The sequence below is a fragment of the Chiloscyllium plagiosum genome, chromosome 21 (assembly GCF_004010195.1).
Source record: "Chiloscyllium plagiosum isolate BGI_BamShark_2017 chromosome 21, ASM401019v2, whole genome shotgun sequence".
In the NCBI taxonomy this organism is placed as follows: Eukaryota; Metazoa; Chordata; class Chondrichthyes; order Orectolobiformes; family Hemiscylliidae; genus Chiloscyllium; species Chiloscyllium plagiosum.
Genome location: NC_057730.1, coordinates 37999118 through 38017007, shown reverse-complemented (window position 1 = coordinate 38017007; position 17890 = coordinate 37999118). Strand labels below are relative to the sequence as shown.

The following is a 17890-nucleotide window of genomic DNA, read 5'->3' as shown; positions in this document are numbered from 1 at the left end:
GCCCAGCAATCACTTCTCTAGCTTCCCACAGAGTTCTCAGGTACACTGATCAGGTCCTGGGGATTTTTTAGATTAGATTAGATTACTTACAGTGTGGAAACAGGCCCTTCGGCCCAACAAGTCCTCACCGCCCCACCGAAGCGCAACGCACCCATACACCTGCATTTACCCATTACCTAACACTACGGGCAATTTAGCATGGCCAATCCACCTGACCTGCACATCTTTGGACTGTGGGAGGAAACCGGAGCACCCGAAGGAAAACCACGCAGACACGGGGAGAACGTGCAAACTCCACACAGTCAGTCGCCTGAGGCGGGAATTGAACCCGGGTCTCTGGCACTGTAAGGCAGCAGTGCTAACCACTGTGCCACCGTGCCGCCCACCTTTATCCGTTTCAAGGCATCCAGCACTTCCTCCTCTGTAATCTGGACATTTTGCAAGATGTCATCAGCTATTTCCCTGCAGTCTATATCTTCCATATCCTTTTCCACAGTAAATACTGATGCAAAATATTCATTTAGTATCTCCTCCATTTTCTGTGGCTCCACACAAAGGCCGCCTTGCTGATCTTTGAGGGGCCCTATTCTCTCCCTAGTTAACTTTTTGTCCTTAATATATTTGCAAAAACCCTTTGGATTCTCCTTAATTCTATTTGCCAAAGCTATCTCATGTCCTTTTTTTACCCTACTGATTTCCCTCTTAAGTATACTCCTTCTGCCTTTATACTCTTCTAAGGATTCAGTTGATCAATCCTGTCCCTACCTGACATATGCTTCCTTCTTTTTCTTAACCAAACTCTCAATTTCTTTAGTCATCCAGCATTCCCTATACTTACCAGCCTTCCCTTTCACCCTGACAGGAATATACTTTCTCTGGATTCTTGTTATTTCATTTCTGAAGGCTTCCCATTTTCCAACCGTCCCTTTACCTGCAAACATCTGCCTCCAATCAGCTTTCGAAAGATCTTGCCTAATACCGTCAAAATTGGCCTTTCTAAAATTTAGAACTTTAACTTCTATATCTGGTCTATCCTTTTCCATCGCTATTTTAAAACAAATAGATTTATAGTTGCTGGCCCCAAAGTGCTCCCCCACTGACACCTCAGTCACCTGCCCTAGGAGGAAGGAACAGGTGAGAAGCCGTGGGAGCAGCGAGAGAAGATGAAGAGGCACAGTATGGGAGAGAGAGAGAAGATTTGGGTAGAGAGGGAGGGAGAGAATCCAGGTAAGACAGAAAGGGAGAGAGAATTTGGTTGTTGGGTGGAGTGAAAGAGGGAGAGAACTTGGGTGAGACGGTGGGGAGGCAGAAGGGAGAGAGGCACACATGTTTGGAAGGATATGGGCCAACTGCAGACAGGTGGGACTAGTTTAGTTTGGGATTATGGTTGGTCTGGGCGAGTTGGACTGATGGGTCTGTTTCTGTGCTGTATGACTCAAAGTGGAAGTTCTATTGTGCCTTCAGTCCTCTGGGTATTGCTGCCTTATCTCCTCTGAAAGCTCCCTGTGACCACATCTGTCTCGTTTTTTTCCTGCTGATAGATTAGATTCCCTATAGTGTGGAAACAGGCCCTTCGGCCCAACAAGTCCACACCGACCCTCTGAAAAGCGACCCACCCAGACCATTTTCCTCTAACTAATGCACCTAACACTGTGGGCAATTTAGCCTGGTCAATCTACCTGACTTGCACATCTTTGGACTGTGGGAGGAAACTGGAGCACCCGGAGGACACCCATACCGACACAGGGGGAATGTGCAAACTCCACACAGATAGTTGCCCGAGGCTGGAATCGAACCTGGGTCCCTGGTGCTGTGAGGCAGCAGTACTCACCACTGAGCCACTGTGCTGCCACTTGTCATGTTCTCCTTCTGTCATTACAAACCAAAAATTCTGCAAATGACAGTATTGTAACTCCATCCAGGTGATGGAAAGCATTTTGGATGGATCTCAGAATAGTCCGTAGTTTTACTTCTGCAGATGTGCTTGGCATCTTGTTGTTTTGTATCGTCAATTATTTAATAAAATTGGTTCATCAGGGAATACAGATGGTTAGGAGGCTGGAGGCTGTCAGTAACTCAGGCTAGTGTGTTCGAATAGGTGATTGATGGTTTGTCATTTTTTGCTGCTTGCAAGTAATTCAAAAATGTTGGAATATATAACTTAAGGAAACCTCAATAGTATTGGTTTCAAGTGTTACATTTTGAATGCAATGCTGTTGTAGCATCACTGATAAGTTGAAAGCTTGAGTGAGAATTGATTTGCACAAATGTGACTTGAAAGCTAGTAGAGATTGTGTGTACTTGCACTTTGGGTGAGAATGATTCACCCCTAACTACCTTTGGATATATCAGTGTAATAAATATATATGCCACGTGAGCTCAGTCCACACAGAATGATAACTGGTCTGAGAGCAAATTTCTTGTAGACTGATGCATAGTTTATTATCCTTCTTAAACTTTGGTGATTGTTTTGGTCTGTCACTGCAAATTAGGTAGTTGGTAATGACGACATTTTTAAAATTTCTCTGCTGTATAAAGAGGGACTCTTGATACAAGTAGGGCTTGAGCTTTCATACCTTGTGGTACTAGCATTATGACTTCTCCATGTTGGGGCGTTTACTTCATTATTGACTTCATAAGCAAATGTATGTTTTTGCAGACAATGACTGTTGGCAAGATGTTTGAGAATGCGAAACATAACCACCAATCCTGACCTGTTCTGACAGTGCGATCTTTCCTTCTCTAACCCAAGGACATTAAGTTAATTGTAACTTTGTTGCCGCAAGCTGACTCTGAATCATCAAAACCTGGGATCTATAACTAAATATCACAACAGATTAAGTCTCTCTCCTAAGATGTATGCTCTTTATTGGGTAAGCTACTGTGGGCTCTGGATGTACTCATCAGTAATTTGCTTCAGTAACAGGGGTAACTGGCTTGTGATTCAAGAGCAGGAACCCTTTCCAATTTTCCTTCCTAATCTCCAGGAATTGAGGTTAATGAAAGGAACCCTACTACTGTCCCAGTTGAGTGTAGCTGAAGGATGAAACAGAGGATCTTTCTGTTTTTGTGTGGCACAGTTGTGGTGGAGAAACTTGAGCTGCTCATGGAGATAGAAAAACTGTCCCTTCACAGTTGTCCTTTTATATGATTCCCCAGAGAGGGTCATTGATCCCCTAGTGATTTTTCTCCCAGTGTATGTTTTGATTAGATTAGATTACATTACAGTGTGGAAACAGGCCCTTTGGCCCAACAAGTCCACACCGACCCGCCGAAGCGCAACCCACCCATACCCCTACATTTACCCCTTACCTAACACTACGGGCAATTTAGCATGGCCAATTCACCTGACCCTGCACATCTTTGAACTGTGGGAGGAAACCGGAGCACCCGGAGGAAACCCACACAGACACGGGGAGAATGTGCAAACTCCACACAGTCAGTCGCCTGAGTCGGGAATTGAACCCAGGTCTCTGGCGCTGTGAGGCAGCAGTGCTAATCGCTGTGAGGCAGCAGTGCTAATCACTGTGCCACCGTGCCGCCCCACGGCGGCATTATGTGTACACCATAATGGTAGATATTGGTGAGTCTCTCACACTTTGTTGTTCAGTGCAATTACTGATCATTCTATTGGACAAGGGGAGAATCTGCACAAAAAAAGTGGGTGCTTTCTCTTCCTGGCAATGGTTTTGTGGCTAATACTGCAACTATTTATTTATTCATGGGTTGCGAGCATCTCTAATAACACTTAAGGTGATAATAAGTTGCCTTTTCATCCACTCCAGTCAGTGTGAAGGTTTACTCCACAGTGCTGAACATGGGAGAGCTCTAGACTTGCATAAAGGAAAAGCGAAACCGTTTAAATTGAGATGATGTGTGACTTGGTGGCAGTGTTGCCATAGACCTGGTGTCCCTGTTCATGAGGCAGTAGAGGCCTCTGGTTTAAAAGGTGCCATTGAAACTTTTAGCTTGTCCAACCTGCAGTTCTAGTGTACTGGGTGGATGGAATGAGTGGAAGTTCAAGATGGCAGATGACCCTACTAGGCCTATCAAGTGGGCTGGTTTGTCCTGAATGGAATGAGTTGAGAAATGAAAGTGTTGTTGGCATTGCATTTGTTCAGACAAGGGGAAAGTATTTTATCACAGTCATGATTTTTGGCATGAAGCGCCAGTCGTGATACAGATGCCCCTTCTGTTTTGTGCCAATTTTATGTTTTGAAAAAGGAAAAGTAAAAATATTCAATTACTTTTGTTGGAAAGTTATAGTGAGGCATTGTAAGTTTGACAGAGTAAGGGCTAAACCTCTAACTGCAGGGAGGAAGCTAATGAAACTGTCTTTAATAGATTTCAAGGTTGTTAGTACTGTGAAATCAGACTTTGTCTTGTGATCATTCAACCAACATACTGTGTTCAAGTTTGACCATGCACCATCCTACCATAGGACCACTGTGTACCTACACCAGAGGTTCGGGCCAATTTGTACAGGGTAATAACATCGGCTTGCCTGGACAGACTGACCACTAAACCTTTAAGAATTATTGTCAACTGGCAGCCCTGGCGATGACTACTCCATGTTACAGTCTGAATGAGACACTCCCAATAATTTTTTTTTTTAAAAGTTACACCTTAAATTTGGTCTCAGCTACTGAAAATGCTGCTTCATTTACCTCTGATTGGTATAAAGTTGATATGATTGTAGTTGTACCTGTGCGAATTCATAATACAGTGGTGGTGTAGCATTTCAGGTTTACATGTGAGCCTCTCCCTGTCACTGTAGGACTTGTCATGATTTGATAAGCTATAATCCTTGCTGAAGTGCCGGATCCACCACGGAAAGTGTGAAGTACAGACATTTGCTGTCTCAGTAAGTGCTGAAGTGTTCACTTGTAAAATTGAGAAAATTTGTCACTTCCATTGTATGAAACAGTTACTGCATTGGCAACTGCAGTTCAAGACTAACCTTGCCTTCATGTGAGCTATTAATTTTAGTTTGTTGGTAAAACATTCAGGATAAACAGCCTGTTGCATGGGTATAATTGCTGTTTGGCTAATAAGCTTCTAACCTGGCTGAGGAGTTGGAACATCTTCAGTGAAGTCTTCCTGCAAGCCTGTACCTGTCAATAAAAACAAGGCACTGCGGATGCTAGAAATCTGAAGCAAAAACCAAAAGTGCTGGAGAAAAATCAGGTCTGGCAGCATATGTAGAGAAAAAAGTTAATGCTTCAAGTCCAGTGGCTTTTGTCAGAACTGAAAATATTGGGAGAGGGTGATATTGGTACTTATGGTGATGATGGGTTGGGGAGTGAATAGAGTATTGGAAACAGTGTCCAGCAAGGGACCATAAAAGGTATATATAAGCAAAGAGATTGCTGTTAATTGCTCTATTTGCCTGTCTCTATTCTCTCTCTGAAACTGTTTTTATGTATTCTATCCATTCTCTCATTCCCTATGTCCATCAGCATAAATAGCACCTGTACCCAGTTATTTTCAGTTCGAACAAAGGATCACTGGACTCAAAACGTTAGCTGTTTCTTGCTATTATCTACTAAAATTGCTCACTATTTCAAAGTAAACTTTACAAAAATAATGCCGTTTACTTTCTGTACTGTATATTTTTGTCTTAACCCTCTGATCACTGTCATCTCTCCTCTCACCTTCAAGCAAGCATGTTCATTGGTCTCAGTAATGACAATCCCATTCGCCCAGTGGCCTCTGCCACTTCCCGGACTTTCATGTCCAAACTCTAGTTACCTTACCCTAGCCATAAACTTGGATCTTTCTCTCATAACTCTATCTTCACCAGTGTATTGGCTGCCACTGCAAGTGATTTTCTCTAATATAATTTTCTTTATTATTGTAATAGGCCTGACAATCTACATCACAATACTAAAGGAGGTGACTTTGGCAATAGATGCATTGGTAGTCATCTCCCAAAAATTCTACAGATTCTGGAACAATCCTGGCAGATTGGGGAGTGACAAATGTAATCCCATCGCATTTTTTTAAAAAAACACAGGGAATTAGACTTTTTTAACCTAACATCAGTTGTTGGAAAAATGGTGGAAGTCTGTTGTAAAGAGTATGATGTTAGAACACATCAAAGGGATTAGACAAAGGGATTTTGCGGCTTGCCCCTTACTATTTTCTAACAAACTCTGTCAGGTGGCTTTCCTCACTAGCTGCCTGCATTCTGACTGGTCACCCATTCCCCCTCTGACTGCATGTAACCTGTGAGTGATTACTTAAAAAAAAATGTGCTATCCAAGTAACTCTGCTTTGCAAATGTACTGTTGTCTCCAGCCAACACTCAAGCTGCAAAATCTTGTGCTCAAACTGGTGACATTTTTCTCTATCTCTGTAACCCTCTTCATCTCTACAACTCTTGAGGTATTGCACAGCTCTCGTTCTGGCTTCTTGCACATCCAGTTTTAGTTGTTCCACTATTGACAGCCCTGCCTTTGGCAGCCTTGGCTATAAACTCTTCATCCTCCTCCCTAAACCGTCCCTGCTCCCTTTAAGATGCTTCTTAAATCCTACCTCTTTTACCTGTTAGCACTGTGACTCTGTGTCAAATTGTTGCTTTCTAAACTCTTAAGGATTTTTTGTTATACTAAAGAAAATTCAAACTGTTGTAAATACATTGAGCAATTGCTTGGTTTTGTGACCCAAAATGTTGTACAGTCTTTGTCCCTTTGGAGTCCCTGGTTGTCCTCTATATTTTCCAGTATCTACTCTGAGGCTATAGATGAACCATAGAGTCAGTGTCCTACAGCTCAGAGACAGGCCCTTTGGCCCAAACTGGTTCATGCTGACCAAATGTCCATCCACGCTAACCCATTTCCCTGCACTTGGCCCATATTCTTCTAAATCTTTTCTATCCATGTATTTGTTCAAATGCCTTTTAAATGTTATTAATGTCAACCACTTCCACTGGCAGCTCATTCCATATGGGTACCGCCCTCTGTGTAAAAAAGAATGTTGCTCCTCAGGTTCCCTTTTATTCTTTCCTCTCTAACCTAAAACTGATGCGCTCTGGTCCTTGATTCCCCAACCCTCGGAAAAAGACAAAGTGCATTCACCCTATCCATGCTTCTCATTTTCTTACGCACTTCTGTAAATTCCCCCCTCAGTCTCCTATGTTCTAAAGAAAAAAGTCCCAGCTTGCCCAACCTCTCCCAATAATCCAGACCTTGGAAATTTCTTCTGCACACTTTTCCAGTTAAATAACAATCTTCCTATAGCAAGGTGACCAAAACTGAACACAATACTCCAGTTGGGGCCCCACTAACATCCTGTACAGCATCCTATTTGATAGTTTTGTGGCATAGGTTGGAGTGTAAACAGAGCCACAACACTCCTGCCCCCTATTTCTTTGGTGCCTCATGTTAAATGTAAACATTGAATGTTGCAAATGACTTGATGAAGAAAATCACTGATAAAGGAAAATCTCAGAACCAAGGGCTGGAAAAGTATAACATGTCAACATCTGAAATGAGAATCTCTCTTGGGAAGGAACTTTAGGCCAATATGAAAACAATACAGTTGTTTTTGTTGAATAACTTCTCCAAATCACTCCAGTAAGAGAGGTTTGGGGTTATTATGACAGTTGGCAGTGGTGTAAGCTGACAGAAGTAGAAACAAAAATATTTATTACTAAATATATCCATACTTCTAATCCAGTTTAGCATCACCTTTTGTAGCTACATTGATTTCAGCAGTTATATCCAGTAAACATGTTTTTATTCCCATTGGTGTTTTCAGCACATGCTACACCATTGTTTCTCCTCAGAATTTCTGTAAACATGTTTTAAGTTGAAAGTTTAGTTTTCATTGGCTTGGTCAAATACAATTTAAATTGATTTTCCTGGCAAGTAAAGTAAATGTTAAAACTCAATTTGCCTTCAAAACCTTATGAGTATAATACTGTGGATCTGGTTCACCTTCTGGTGCCCCTTCCAAGCTCTCTGTTCGCATTCGATGGAAAACTGTCAATATTGATCTTGGCAAGTATATATCAACCAAGTCTGAGTCTTGGCCATGGTTTTTATAGTAGCAGTCGAGAATGGGAGCACTAGTTTGTTTTTCTTCATGTTCCTTCTAACTCCCGTTCCTTTGAGTCAACTGACAGGCTGGCAGCTGATGTATTATTTGGATCTAAATTCTGTGTAGAAGTGTGTGGTACTGGAAAAGCACAGCCGATCAGGCAGCATCCAAGGAGCAGGAAAATCAACATTTTGAGTATAAGCCCTTCATCAGGCTTATGCTTGAAATGTTGATTCTCCTGCTCCTTCTCCAGCACCACAGTCTTCAACTCTGATCTCCAGCATCGGCCGTCCTCACTTTCTCCCATCGAAAATTTGTGGCCATATGGCTTGATTCACTTCAACCATTGGAAATAATTTAAATTAGTTTAAATTTATAGCAACTGCTGCACAATGTATAGTGACTGTTAATGAAAAGTATTAGCGTCAAAGGAGGCTATGTTTATCTTATTCAATCAACTTGGTTCATGGCAATATTTGATCTTTCCTCAGATGGTTACTCCATATCTGTTCAAAGCTGAAAATAAGCTGTAGAAACCATTTGAGTGGGAATTTCTTTGGGTTCAGAAATGGTCATTCTGACATGTTGTGATATATCCTGCCCCACAGAGGAACGTTGCCTCCTGATCAATTCTTGCTTCAACACAAATTTGAAAGTGTGTTTGCTTAAACCTGGCTGGTACTGTAAGAACCAGTCAACATGGAAGTAATTCTGCTGTAATAAAAACAGAAAATGTTGGTCAAACTTAGATGCTGCAGCTTCTTTGGAAGAAGAAACAGTCAGTGTTTCAAATCTGAAGACTTCACAATCCAATAATTGTGCCCTCCAGTTATCTGAATTCTCCTGAAATTCTATGTGGATATTAATCCTACTGTTAGCCCTTTTAATATATATGGCACCTGATATAGTTTGGAGGGAAAATTGTCCATTATATTAAAACAAATCAAAGACTATTCACTGAATTGTCGATGCTAGAAACTATAATCCTAACTCTCCTTTAGCTTCTCCTTTTTAATATTACCATGATTGTTGTAAAATGAATAAATTCTTATCTTAATTAAAACAAGTATAATGAAATTCGTCAAATTGATGTATTTTGCTCTTGGGGATTGCTACTGGATCCTGCAGTAAGCTTGTATGTCATGAAAATTTTTTTTTTGACAAATACCCAGTGGATTGGTGAGATGTTTGAGAGTACTGAGCAACTCTAGTGCAGTGATGCCCATTGTGGACCAGTAGATCATGCTTCCTGCAGACAGTTTTAGCAAATACTCCCTGGGTATTGGAAGAGGACAAATAACTGGTACCGGCTAGGTAGTTGTAAACAATGACCCTGCAGTAGACGTGAAGTGGAAAGGAACACGACAGATCCTCTTGCAGTGGAAGAATGCAGTAATTATTAAAGTGGGATCTGTACTGTTGGGGGTCTACATTTGAAGTGTACTGGCACTGGTGTTCTGGCAAACTGCCTAACTAGGGAAGTAGAATGGATTTTAAATTAAATAGTGGGAACAATGACCCATATTTGGGAATTTGATGAGTCAGAGTGGGGAAAAAGGCACCAGAAGAAGAAATTAATGTGGAAAATAAGGCCCATTGCCCAAGATCGAGCACTTAACTCGAAGTACTATCGCGTTGGACACTTACTGTATTTTTTCATTTTTTTGCCTTTATATTCTGTTTTGTTTAGTTTTTGTGTTGTAAGATGGCGCCAGACAGTGCCAACACTGTGTAACACTTCGCTGTATATTGTAATAAGATTCATGTGACAATAAATAAAATTGTTATTCAAAAAGGGAGGGTGGCAGAAAACAAGCAAGTTAGCTTAACAGCTGTCACAGGGAAAATGTTAAAAGCTATTATTTAAGGTGTTATAACAGTGTAGTTGGATAAGTTTGATGGAATTAGCCAGAGCCAACATCATTTTGCCAAAGGGAAATCATGTTTAACTAATTTAGAGTCATAGTCAGAGTGAGACAGCATGGAAACAGACCCTTTGGTCCAACTCCTCCATTCCGACTAGATATCCTAAACTGATCTAGTCTCTTTTACTAGCATTTGGCCCATATCCCTCTAAACCCTTCCTATTCATATACCCATCCAGGAGCATTTTAAATAAAATGTTGCAATTGTGTCCACCATCACCACTTCCCTGATAGCTCATTCCATACACACACCACCCTCTGCATTAAAAAGTTGCCCCTTAAAACCCTTTTAAATCTTCCCCTTTTTGCCTTCAAGCCTATACCTTCTAGTTTTGAACTCCCCTACCCTGGGGAAAAGATCTTGGCTATTTATCCTATCCATGCCCCTCATAATTTTATAAACATCTCTAAGGTCATACCTCCGTCTCTGATGGTCCAGAGAGCTAGGTCCCAGATTATTCAGCCTTTCAACAGCTTAAATCTTCCAATCGTGGCAGCATCCTTGTAAATCTTTTCTGAACCTTTTCAAGTTTACCAGCACCTTTTCTATAACAAGAAGACCAGAATTGAATGCAATATTCTACAGATTCAACATAACTTCTCAACTCCAATAATCAGTTGTCTGATCAATGAAGGCAAGCATGCCAAATGCCTGCTTGACCACTCAGTCTATCGGTTAGTCCACTTCCAAGGAAACTGCACCTACATCCCGATGTCCCTTTGTTCGGCAGCACTCCTCAGGACTCTACCATTAACTATATCAGTTGTGCCCTGATTTGCCTTACCAACATGCTCCACCTCAAATCTAGCTAAATGAACCCCCATCTGTCACTTCTTGGTTCATTGGCCCATCTGATCAAGGTCCTGTTGTACTGTCAGATAACCTCCTTGACTGTTCACAATATCTTGATTTTGGTGTCATTTGCAAACTTACTAACTATACTTTTTATATTCACATTCAAATCATTTATACAATGACGAAAGGCAGTGGATCCTTGCAGCACACCACTGATCACAGGCCTCCAGCCTGAAAAACAACCCTCTGCACCTGATCACATCCTGGGGGTTTATCCACCTTTATGCATTTAAAGACATCCAGCACCACCACCTCCTTTAAATGGACACTTTTTCAATATATCATTATTTCCCCAAGTTCTCTAGCTCCAATGTCCTCCTCCACAGTACATACTGATGATAAAAATACGCATTTAGTATCTCACCCAACTCTTGTTCCACTCAGGAATGGCCCTGTACTTATCCAAGTTACACTTTCCCTTAGTGTATTTGTAGAATATGTTTGGATTTTTCTTAACCCTATTTGCCAAAGCTTTCTGCCCTCCTGATTTCCTTCTGCAGTATACTCCCACTATCCTTATATTCCTCGAGGGATTCACTTCATCCCAGCTGTCTATACCTGACATAAGCCTCCTCCTTTTTCTTGACCAGAGCCTCAATCTCTCTTGTCATCCGGCATTCCCTGCAGCTACCAGACTTATCCTTCACACTAACAAGAACACACTGTCTCTGAACTCTGATTATCTCATTTTTAAAGGCCTCTCCCTTTCCAACTGTCCCTTTACCTGCAAAAGCCTCTCCCAATCAACTTTTAAAAGTTCTTGCCTAATACCATCAAAATTGGCCTTACTCCAATTTAGAACTTGAATTTTTAGATCAGATCTATTCTTTTCCATAACTATTTTGAAACGAGAATTAAGATCACTGGCCCCAAAGTGCTCCCCAACTGACACCTTAGACATTTGCCCTGCTTTATGTCAAAGAAAAGGTTAAGTTTTGCTCCTCCTCTAGTAGGTACATCCACATACTGAATAAGAAAGTTTTCTTGTACACACATCACAAATTCCTCTCCATCCAAGCCCTTAACACTATGGCAGTCCCAGTCTGCATTTGGCAAGTTAAAATCCCCTACCATTACAGCTCTATTATTCGTACAGATATGTGATCTTTTTACATATTTGCTTCTCAGCCCTTTCCTGCTTCTCAGTTCCACCCATGTAACTTCACTGAGATGTTTTCCCATGTATATCTAAGTACAGCTGTAATGTTATCCTGAACCAAAAATGCCATTCCCCCTCCTCTCTTGCCTCCCTTCCTATAGCATCTACAACCTGGCACATTAAGCTGTCAGTCCTGCCCCCCCGAGCCCCATTTCGACAATAGCTATGAAATCCCAATCCCACATTCTCAAACATGCCTTGAGTTCATCTGCATTACCTGTCAGGCCTCTTGCATTTAAATAAATGGAGTTTAATTGATCAGTCTTACCTTGTTCTCTGCTTTGCTCTTGCCTGCCTTGACTATTTAATGTGCTCCTCTTCTCTACTGTACCAGCCTCAAAGAACAAAGAAAATTTACAGCCCAGGAACAGGCCCTTTGGCCCTTTGGCCCTCCAAGCCTGAGCTGATCCAAATCCAATGTCTAAACCTGTCGCCCAATTCCTAAGCTTCTGTATCCCTCTGCTCCCCACCTACTCATGCATCTGTGCAGACGCATCTTAAACGAATCTACCGTGCCTGCCTCTGCTACCTCTGCTGGCAGCGCGTTCCAGGCACCTACCACCCTCTGTGTAAAGGACTTGCCGTATGTATCCCCCTTAAACTTTTCACCTCTCACCTTGAAAACGTGACTTTTCGTTATTGAATCCTTAACCCTGGGGAAAAAGCTTATCTCTATCAACCCTGTTCATACCCTTCATGTTTTGTAGACCTCAGTCAGGTCCCCCCTCAATCTCCTTTTTTTCTATTGATAACAAACCTAACCTACTAAACTTTTCTTCGTAGCTAGCACCTTCCATACCAGGCAACATCCTCGTAAACCTTCTCTGCACCCTCTCCAAAGTGTCCACATCCTTTTGGTAATGTGGTGACCAGAACTGTACACAGTATTCTAAATGCGGGCCGAATCAATGTCTTGTCCAATTTTAACATGACCTGCCAGCTCTTACATTTGATACCCCATCCGATGACGGAAAGCATACCATATGCCGCCTTGACCACCCCATCCACATGTGCAGCAACCTTCAGGGTACAATGGACCTGAGCTCCCAGATCTCTCTGCTCATCAACTTTTCCCAAGGCTCTTCCATTTACTGTATAATTCGCTGTCTAATTTGACTTTCCAAAATGCATCACCTCGCATTTGCCTGGATTGAACTCCATCTGTCACTTCTCCTCCCACCTTGCCAATCTATCTATATTCCGCTGTACTCTTTGACAGTCCTCTGCTTTCTGCTACTCCACCAATTTTCATGTCATCTGCAAACTTGCTGATAATACCAAAAGTGCCCTCTTCCAGATCATTTATGTTTATCACAAACAACAGTGGCCCCAGCACTGATCCTTGTGGAACACCACAGGTCACCTTTCTCCATTTTGAGAAACTCCCTTCAACTACTACTGTCTCCTGTTGCTCAAGCAGTTCTTTATCCACCTAGCTAGAACACCCTGCACACCATGTGACTTCATTTTCTCCATTAGTTTACCATGGGGAACCTTATCAGACACCTTAAAGTCAATGTATATGGCATCTACAGCCCTTCCTTCATCTATCAACTTGGCCACTTCCTCAAAGAACTCTATTAAGTTGGTAAGGCACAATCTCCTCCACACAAAACCATGTTGTCTCTCACTGAGAAGCTCATTCATTTCCAAATATAAATAGATCTTATCCCTCAGTATCTTCTCCAGCAACTTTCCTACCACTGATATCAGGCTTATTGGTCTGTAGTTCCCCGGAATATCCCTGCTACCCTTCTTGTACAGGGGGACAACATGAGCAACCCTCCAGTCCTCCTGCCCCTCACCTGTGTTTAAGGATGCTACAAAGGTATCTATCAGGGTCCCAGCTATTTCCTCTCTCGCCTCCCTCTGTAACCTGGGATAGATCCCATCCTGTCCACCTTAATAACCTCTAGCCTACCCAACACCTCTTCCCTACTTATGTCAACGTGATCCAGAGTAAACAAACTTCTATCTCTAATCTCAACATTCATCATGTCCCTCTCCTCGGTGAACAGTGATGCAAAATAATCATTCAGAATCTCACCCATTTTCTCAGGTTCAACACGCAGCCTGCCTTCCTTATCCTTTAGTGGACCAAACCTTTCTCTAGTTACCTGCTTGCTTCTTGTGTAAGAATAAAAGGATTTGAGATTCTCCTTAATTGTGCTCGTGAAAGCTATTTCATGATCCTTTTTAGCCTGCTTGATTCCTCGTTTAAGACTGGTCCTACTATCCCGATATTCCTCCAGGGCCCGTTCTGTTCTTACCTGCCTGGACCTTATGTACACTTCCCTTTTCCTCTTGACGAGTCATACGATTTCTCCTGTCATCCACGGTTCATGCATCTTGCCTTTCCTATCCTTTGCTTTCAATGGGACATGCCTATCCTGCACAATCTTTAACCTATCTTTGAAAACTTCCAATATATCAAATGTGGACTTCCCTTCAAATATCTGTGTCCAATCCACATTTCCCAGCTCCTGCCAAATTTTGATATAATTGGCCTTGGCCTAGGTTAGTACTTTTCCCTTAGGACAACTCATCCTTGTCTACGAGTATTCTAAAACTTGCAGAATTGTCACTATTCCCAGTGAAATCCTCCACCACAACTTTTACCACCTGGCCTGGCTCATTCCCCAACACCAGGTCCAATATGGCCCCTTCCCTCGTCATTGACATACTGCTCTAGAAAACTCTCCTAGACGCTTCTTACAAATTCTGTCCCATCCAGATCTCTGACGCTAAGTGTATCCCATCTGAGTAGTCATTCTTTAAAATTGCTTACTAAAAGTTGTTAAGGCTGAATCATTAAGCATATTCAAGGCTGTGATAGATGTTTAATCAGTAGGGGATTCAAAGGTAATGGGGATAAGGCAGGAAGATCAGTCATGATTTGGTTGAACAACAGACTTGATGGGTCAGTAGCCTGTTTCTGCCCCATGTCTTATGACCCTGTGCTAGCCAGTGTGAAAATCAAATACTTCAAAATCCCAGCAGTTCCAGATTTTGTTTTGCATTGAGTGTAACCTGAAGTGAATCTCAATCTTTGAATCAATTTTGAAGTCTTATTGACAGACTTCTCCATGGACCCAATATCCATCCAAAGGTATTAATGCATATTGTCTGTATAGCAGTGTAACGCTTGCTGACTGCCAACACTGAATTGTCTGAGTACATTGTGTATAGAACTTCAAATAATCAAACTCATGTATGCCATCGCAGGTAACGAGCAGAAAAGTCAGGTTTGAACATACCAGCACCTGAGCAATAATACCGACCGGATACACGTCTCAAGATGGAGTTTCCTGAATTGGGACAACATTGTTCAGAGAGTTCTTGTAAAAGGCTGGGTAAGGGTGAAAACTTCACCAAAATATTAATCATCTTTCAAACATTTCACTGCTGCATTTTTTTCTTAGAATAGGAGAGAGAAAGCTGTCCATATTAGAAACTTCAAGTCAATATTTAGCTTTCCTAGGTGTCTGCCCTTATATTTAGTTTTCCATACCCCCAATTTTTTGTCCCCCATTTACATCTCCATTGTTAATTGTCAAAATTAAGAGCAAGCATAGACCATGTGGCCACTTGAGCTTACACCACCATTCAATACGATCATGGCTGTTCTTCAGTTTCTCATCCACTCTACCTTGATTCTGAGAGACTAAAAATTGCTTTATCTCAATCGTGCATGTTTGTTGATAGAGCATCCATGACTATCTGAGGTGAAGAACTTCTAGATATATAAGTCTTCTCGTAAGGAAAATTTTCCTCATCTCCATTCTACCAGATCATCCCCTCCTTCTGAGACTCTCATGTTCTAGATCTTGTTCAGGTCTGCCATGATCCTATTGAATGGTGGAACAGGCTTGTGGGGCCAAATGTCTACCACCTATTCCTATGTCTTATGGCCTTACACCCTAACTGCAGAAAACAACTTCAGTAATTATCCTTGAAATTCCTTCTAAATCTTAAAAGTCTCAATTAGATCGCTCCTCTTTCTGTTGAATTCTAGACAATATAGGCCTAGTTGACTCACTCTGTCATCTCCTAGTCCAATCAAGTAAGCCTTCACTATGCCACATCCAATGGAAGTATTTCCTTAAATATGAAGACCAAAGCTGGACATGGTATTTTAAAGACAGCTTGTGGCATTACCTCACTTCCACTGAACAAGTTTGTGGCCATACTTTCTGTAATTGTTTAATGCTGATCCAGCTCCTTTCCAACTTTACCTTTTTTGATCCTTTGCTGAATTCCTGACCCTATATCCTCTCCATTACAAAGACTGCCTGTTTCTCCCTCTAGCGTCACTTGTGCCCATCCTTGTCTCAGTGTATCTAGTGCTGATACCTTGCTCTTGTTTCATCTAGACTCTCAATTCCAATGTACTTCTGAATGGCTGGCTTCCTGTGTTCTACCTTGCGTAAAGCTCCAAAACTCTAATGAACGCCAAGTTTGATTACACTGGTCTTTTCTCATCAATCGACATTGGGTTATGATTCTACCAATGCTTTGCTTTTACAATTATCCTTGTATTAAATTTTTCAATGGCCTTGAACCTTCCTTTTTGTTTGTAACCTTACTCAAACTTGCAGCCCTTTCTATTATGGTCATGTGAACTAGAAGCAGGATGAGGCTGTTCAGTCCTCACGCCTGTTCTGTCATTCAGTAAAGTCATGTCTGATTTGACTTTCACCTCAAATTTACATTTCTGCCGACATAGTCTTTTAACCCCTCGCCTAACAAGATCTATTTACTTCTGTCTTAAAAATATTCAAGGGCTGGATGACTCTGACTATGACTCTATGAATCTGCTTTCATCACCTTTTCGAGAAGAAAATTCCAAAGACTAATGACCCTCTATGATGGGGGCAAAAAAGTTTAGTGAGTGTATCCTTATTTTTAAACAGTGACTCCTAACTTTAGATTATTCCATGAGAGGAAACATCCCTCTGTATCTACCCAGTCAAGACCCCTCTGAATCTTGTCTTATGCTTCAGTCAAATTGCCTCTCAAATCAAAAAGGATAAAAGCTGAACCTGTCCAACCTTTAATTGGTCTTTTACGTTTCCAGCACTTTTTGTCCCACGAAAGCTGAACCTAACTTTGCCTGTCTAACAGCTCTGGATTCTCTCTGTAGACCTTTCCATCTTTCTGCCTTGCTTTAAGGCATGCTTTAAAACCAACCTTGTCCTAATGTTTTGTTACCTGTCTTAGTATTTTGTCTCTTAGCTCACTGTTAATTTTTGTCAGATCACCTTTCTGTGAAACACTTTTGGATGTTTTATTATATAAGTGTTTTATTGAACTTGCATTTATATAGTGCCTTTTATGTGCTAAAGTGATTTCTCCCTGTCATCACTTTGACTTGCTGAGGATTCTCTTATGCCTTTCAGATTTTCTTCCCATGAAATGCGATGCATGTTCGCAAATCTTCTGCAAGGATCACATCAACTATGAACAGCACAAGTGTACATCATCTTATAAAAAGGTTTTTTTTCCATTTTTAATTATTTGCTTTGAATGTTTGAGTGACAATGGAATCTGTGTTCAGCCTCTTATCAAATTAATTTGAAATCTAACATTTCCCAACTTGAGTGAGGGCTGTTCCCTTTGGAGGAGAAAGTGAGGTCTGCAGACGCTGGAGATCAAAGCTGAAACTTTATTGCTGGAACAGCACAGCAGGTCAGGCAGCATCTAGGGAACAGAAGATTCGACGTTTCGGGCACATGCCCTTCTTCAGGAATGAGCAGAGAGTGTTCAGCAGGAGAAGATAAAAGGTAGGGAGGAGGGACTTGGAGGAGGGGCGTTGGAAATGTGATAGGTGGAAAGAGGTCAAGGTGAAGGTGATAGGTCGGAGTAGGGTGGAGGCGGAGAGGTCAAGAAAAAGACTGCAGGTCAGGA

The 17890-nt window shown here is 41.6% G+C and overlaps 1 protein-coding gene across 3 annotated transcripts in view; it reads left to right on the top strand.

The window, feature by feature from the left end:
- Nucleotides 1–17890, top strand: part of zfand2a (zinc finger, AN1-type domain 2A) — a 52424-nt gene that overhangs the window by 6503 nt on the left and 28031 nt on the right. The window contains exons 2-4 of one of the 3 annotated variants that reach the window (XM_043711852.1): nucleotides 4778–4864; nucleotides 15209–15336; nucleotides 17383–17477. In XM_043711852.1, coding sequence (XP_043567787.1) covers nucleotides 15282–15336; nucleotides 17383–17477 — 150 coding nt within the window. In that variant the 5' untranslated portion in view covers nucleotides 4778–4864; nucleotides 15209–15281. Of the gene's footprint in view, nucleotides 1–4777; nucleotides 4865–15074; nucleotides 15093–15208; nucleotides 15337–17382; nucleotides 17478–17890 lie in introns of those variants that run through there. The other 2 variants (XM_043711853.1, XM_043711851.1) reach the window with 2 other exon arrangements.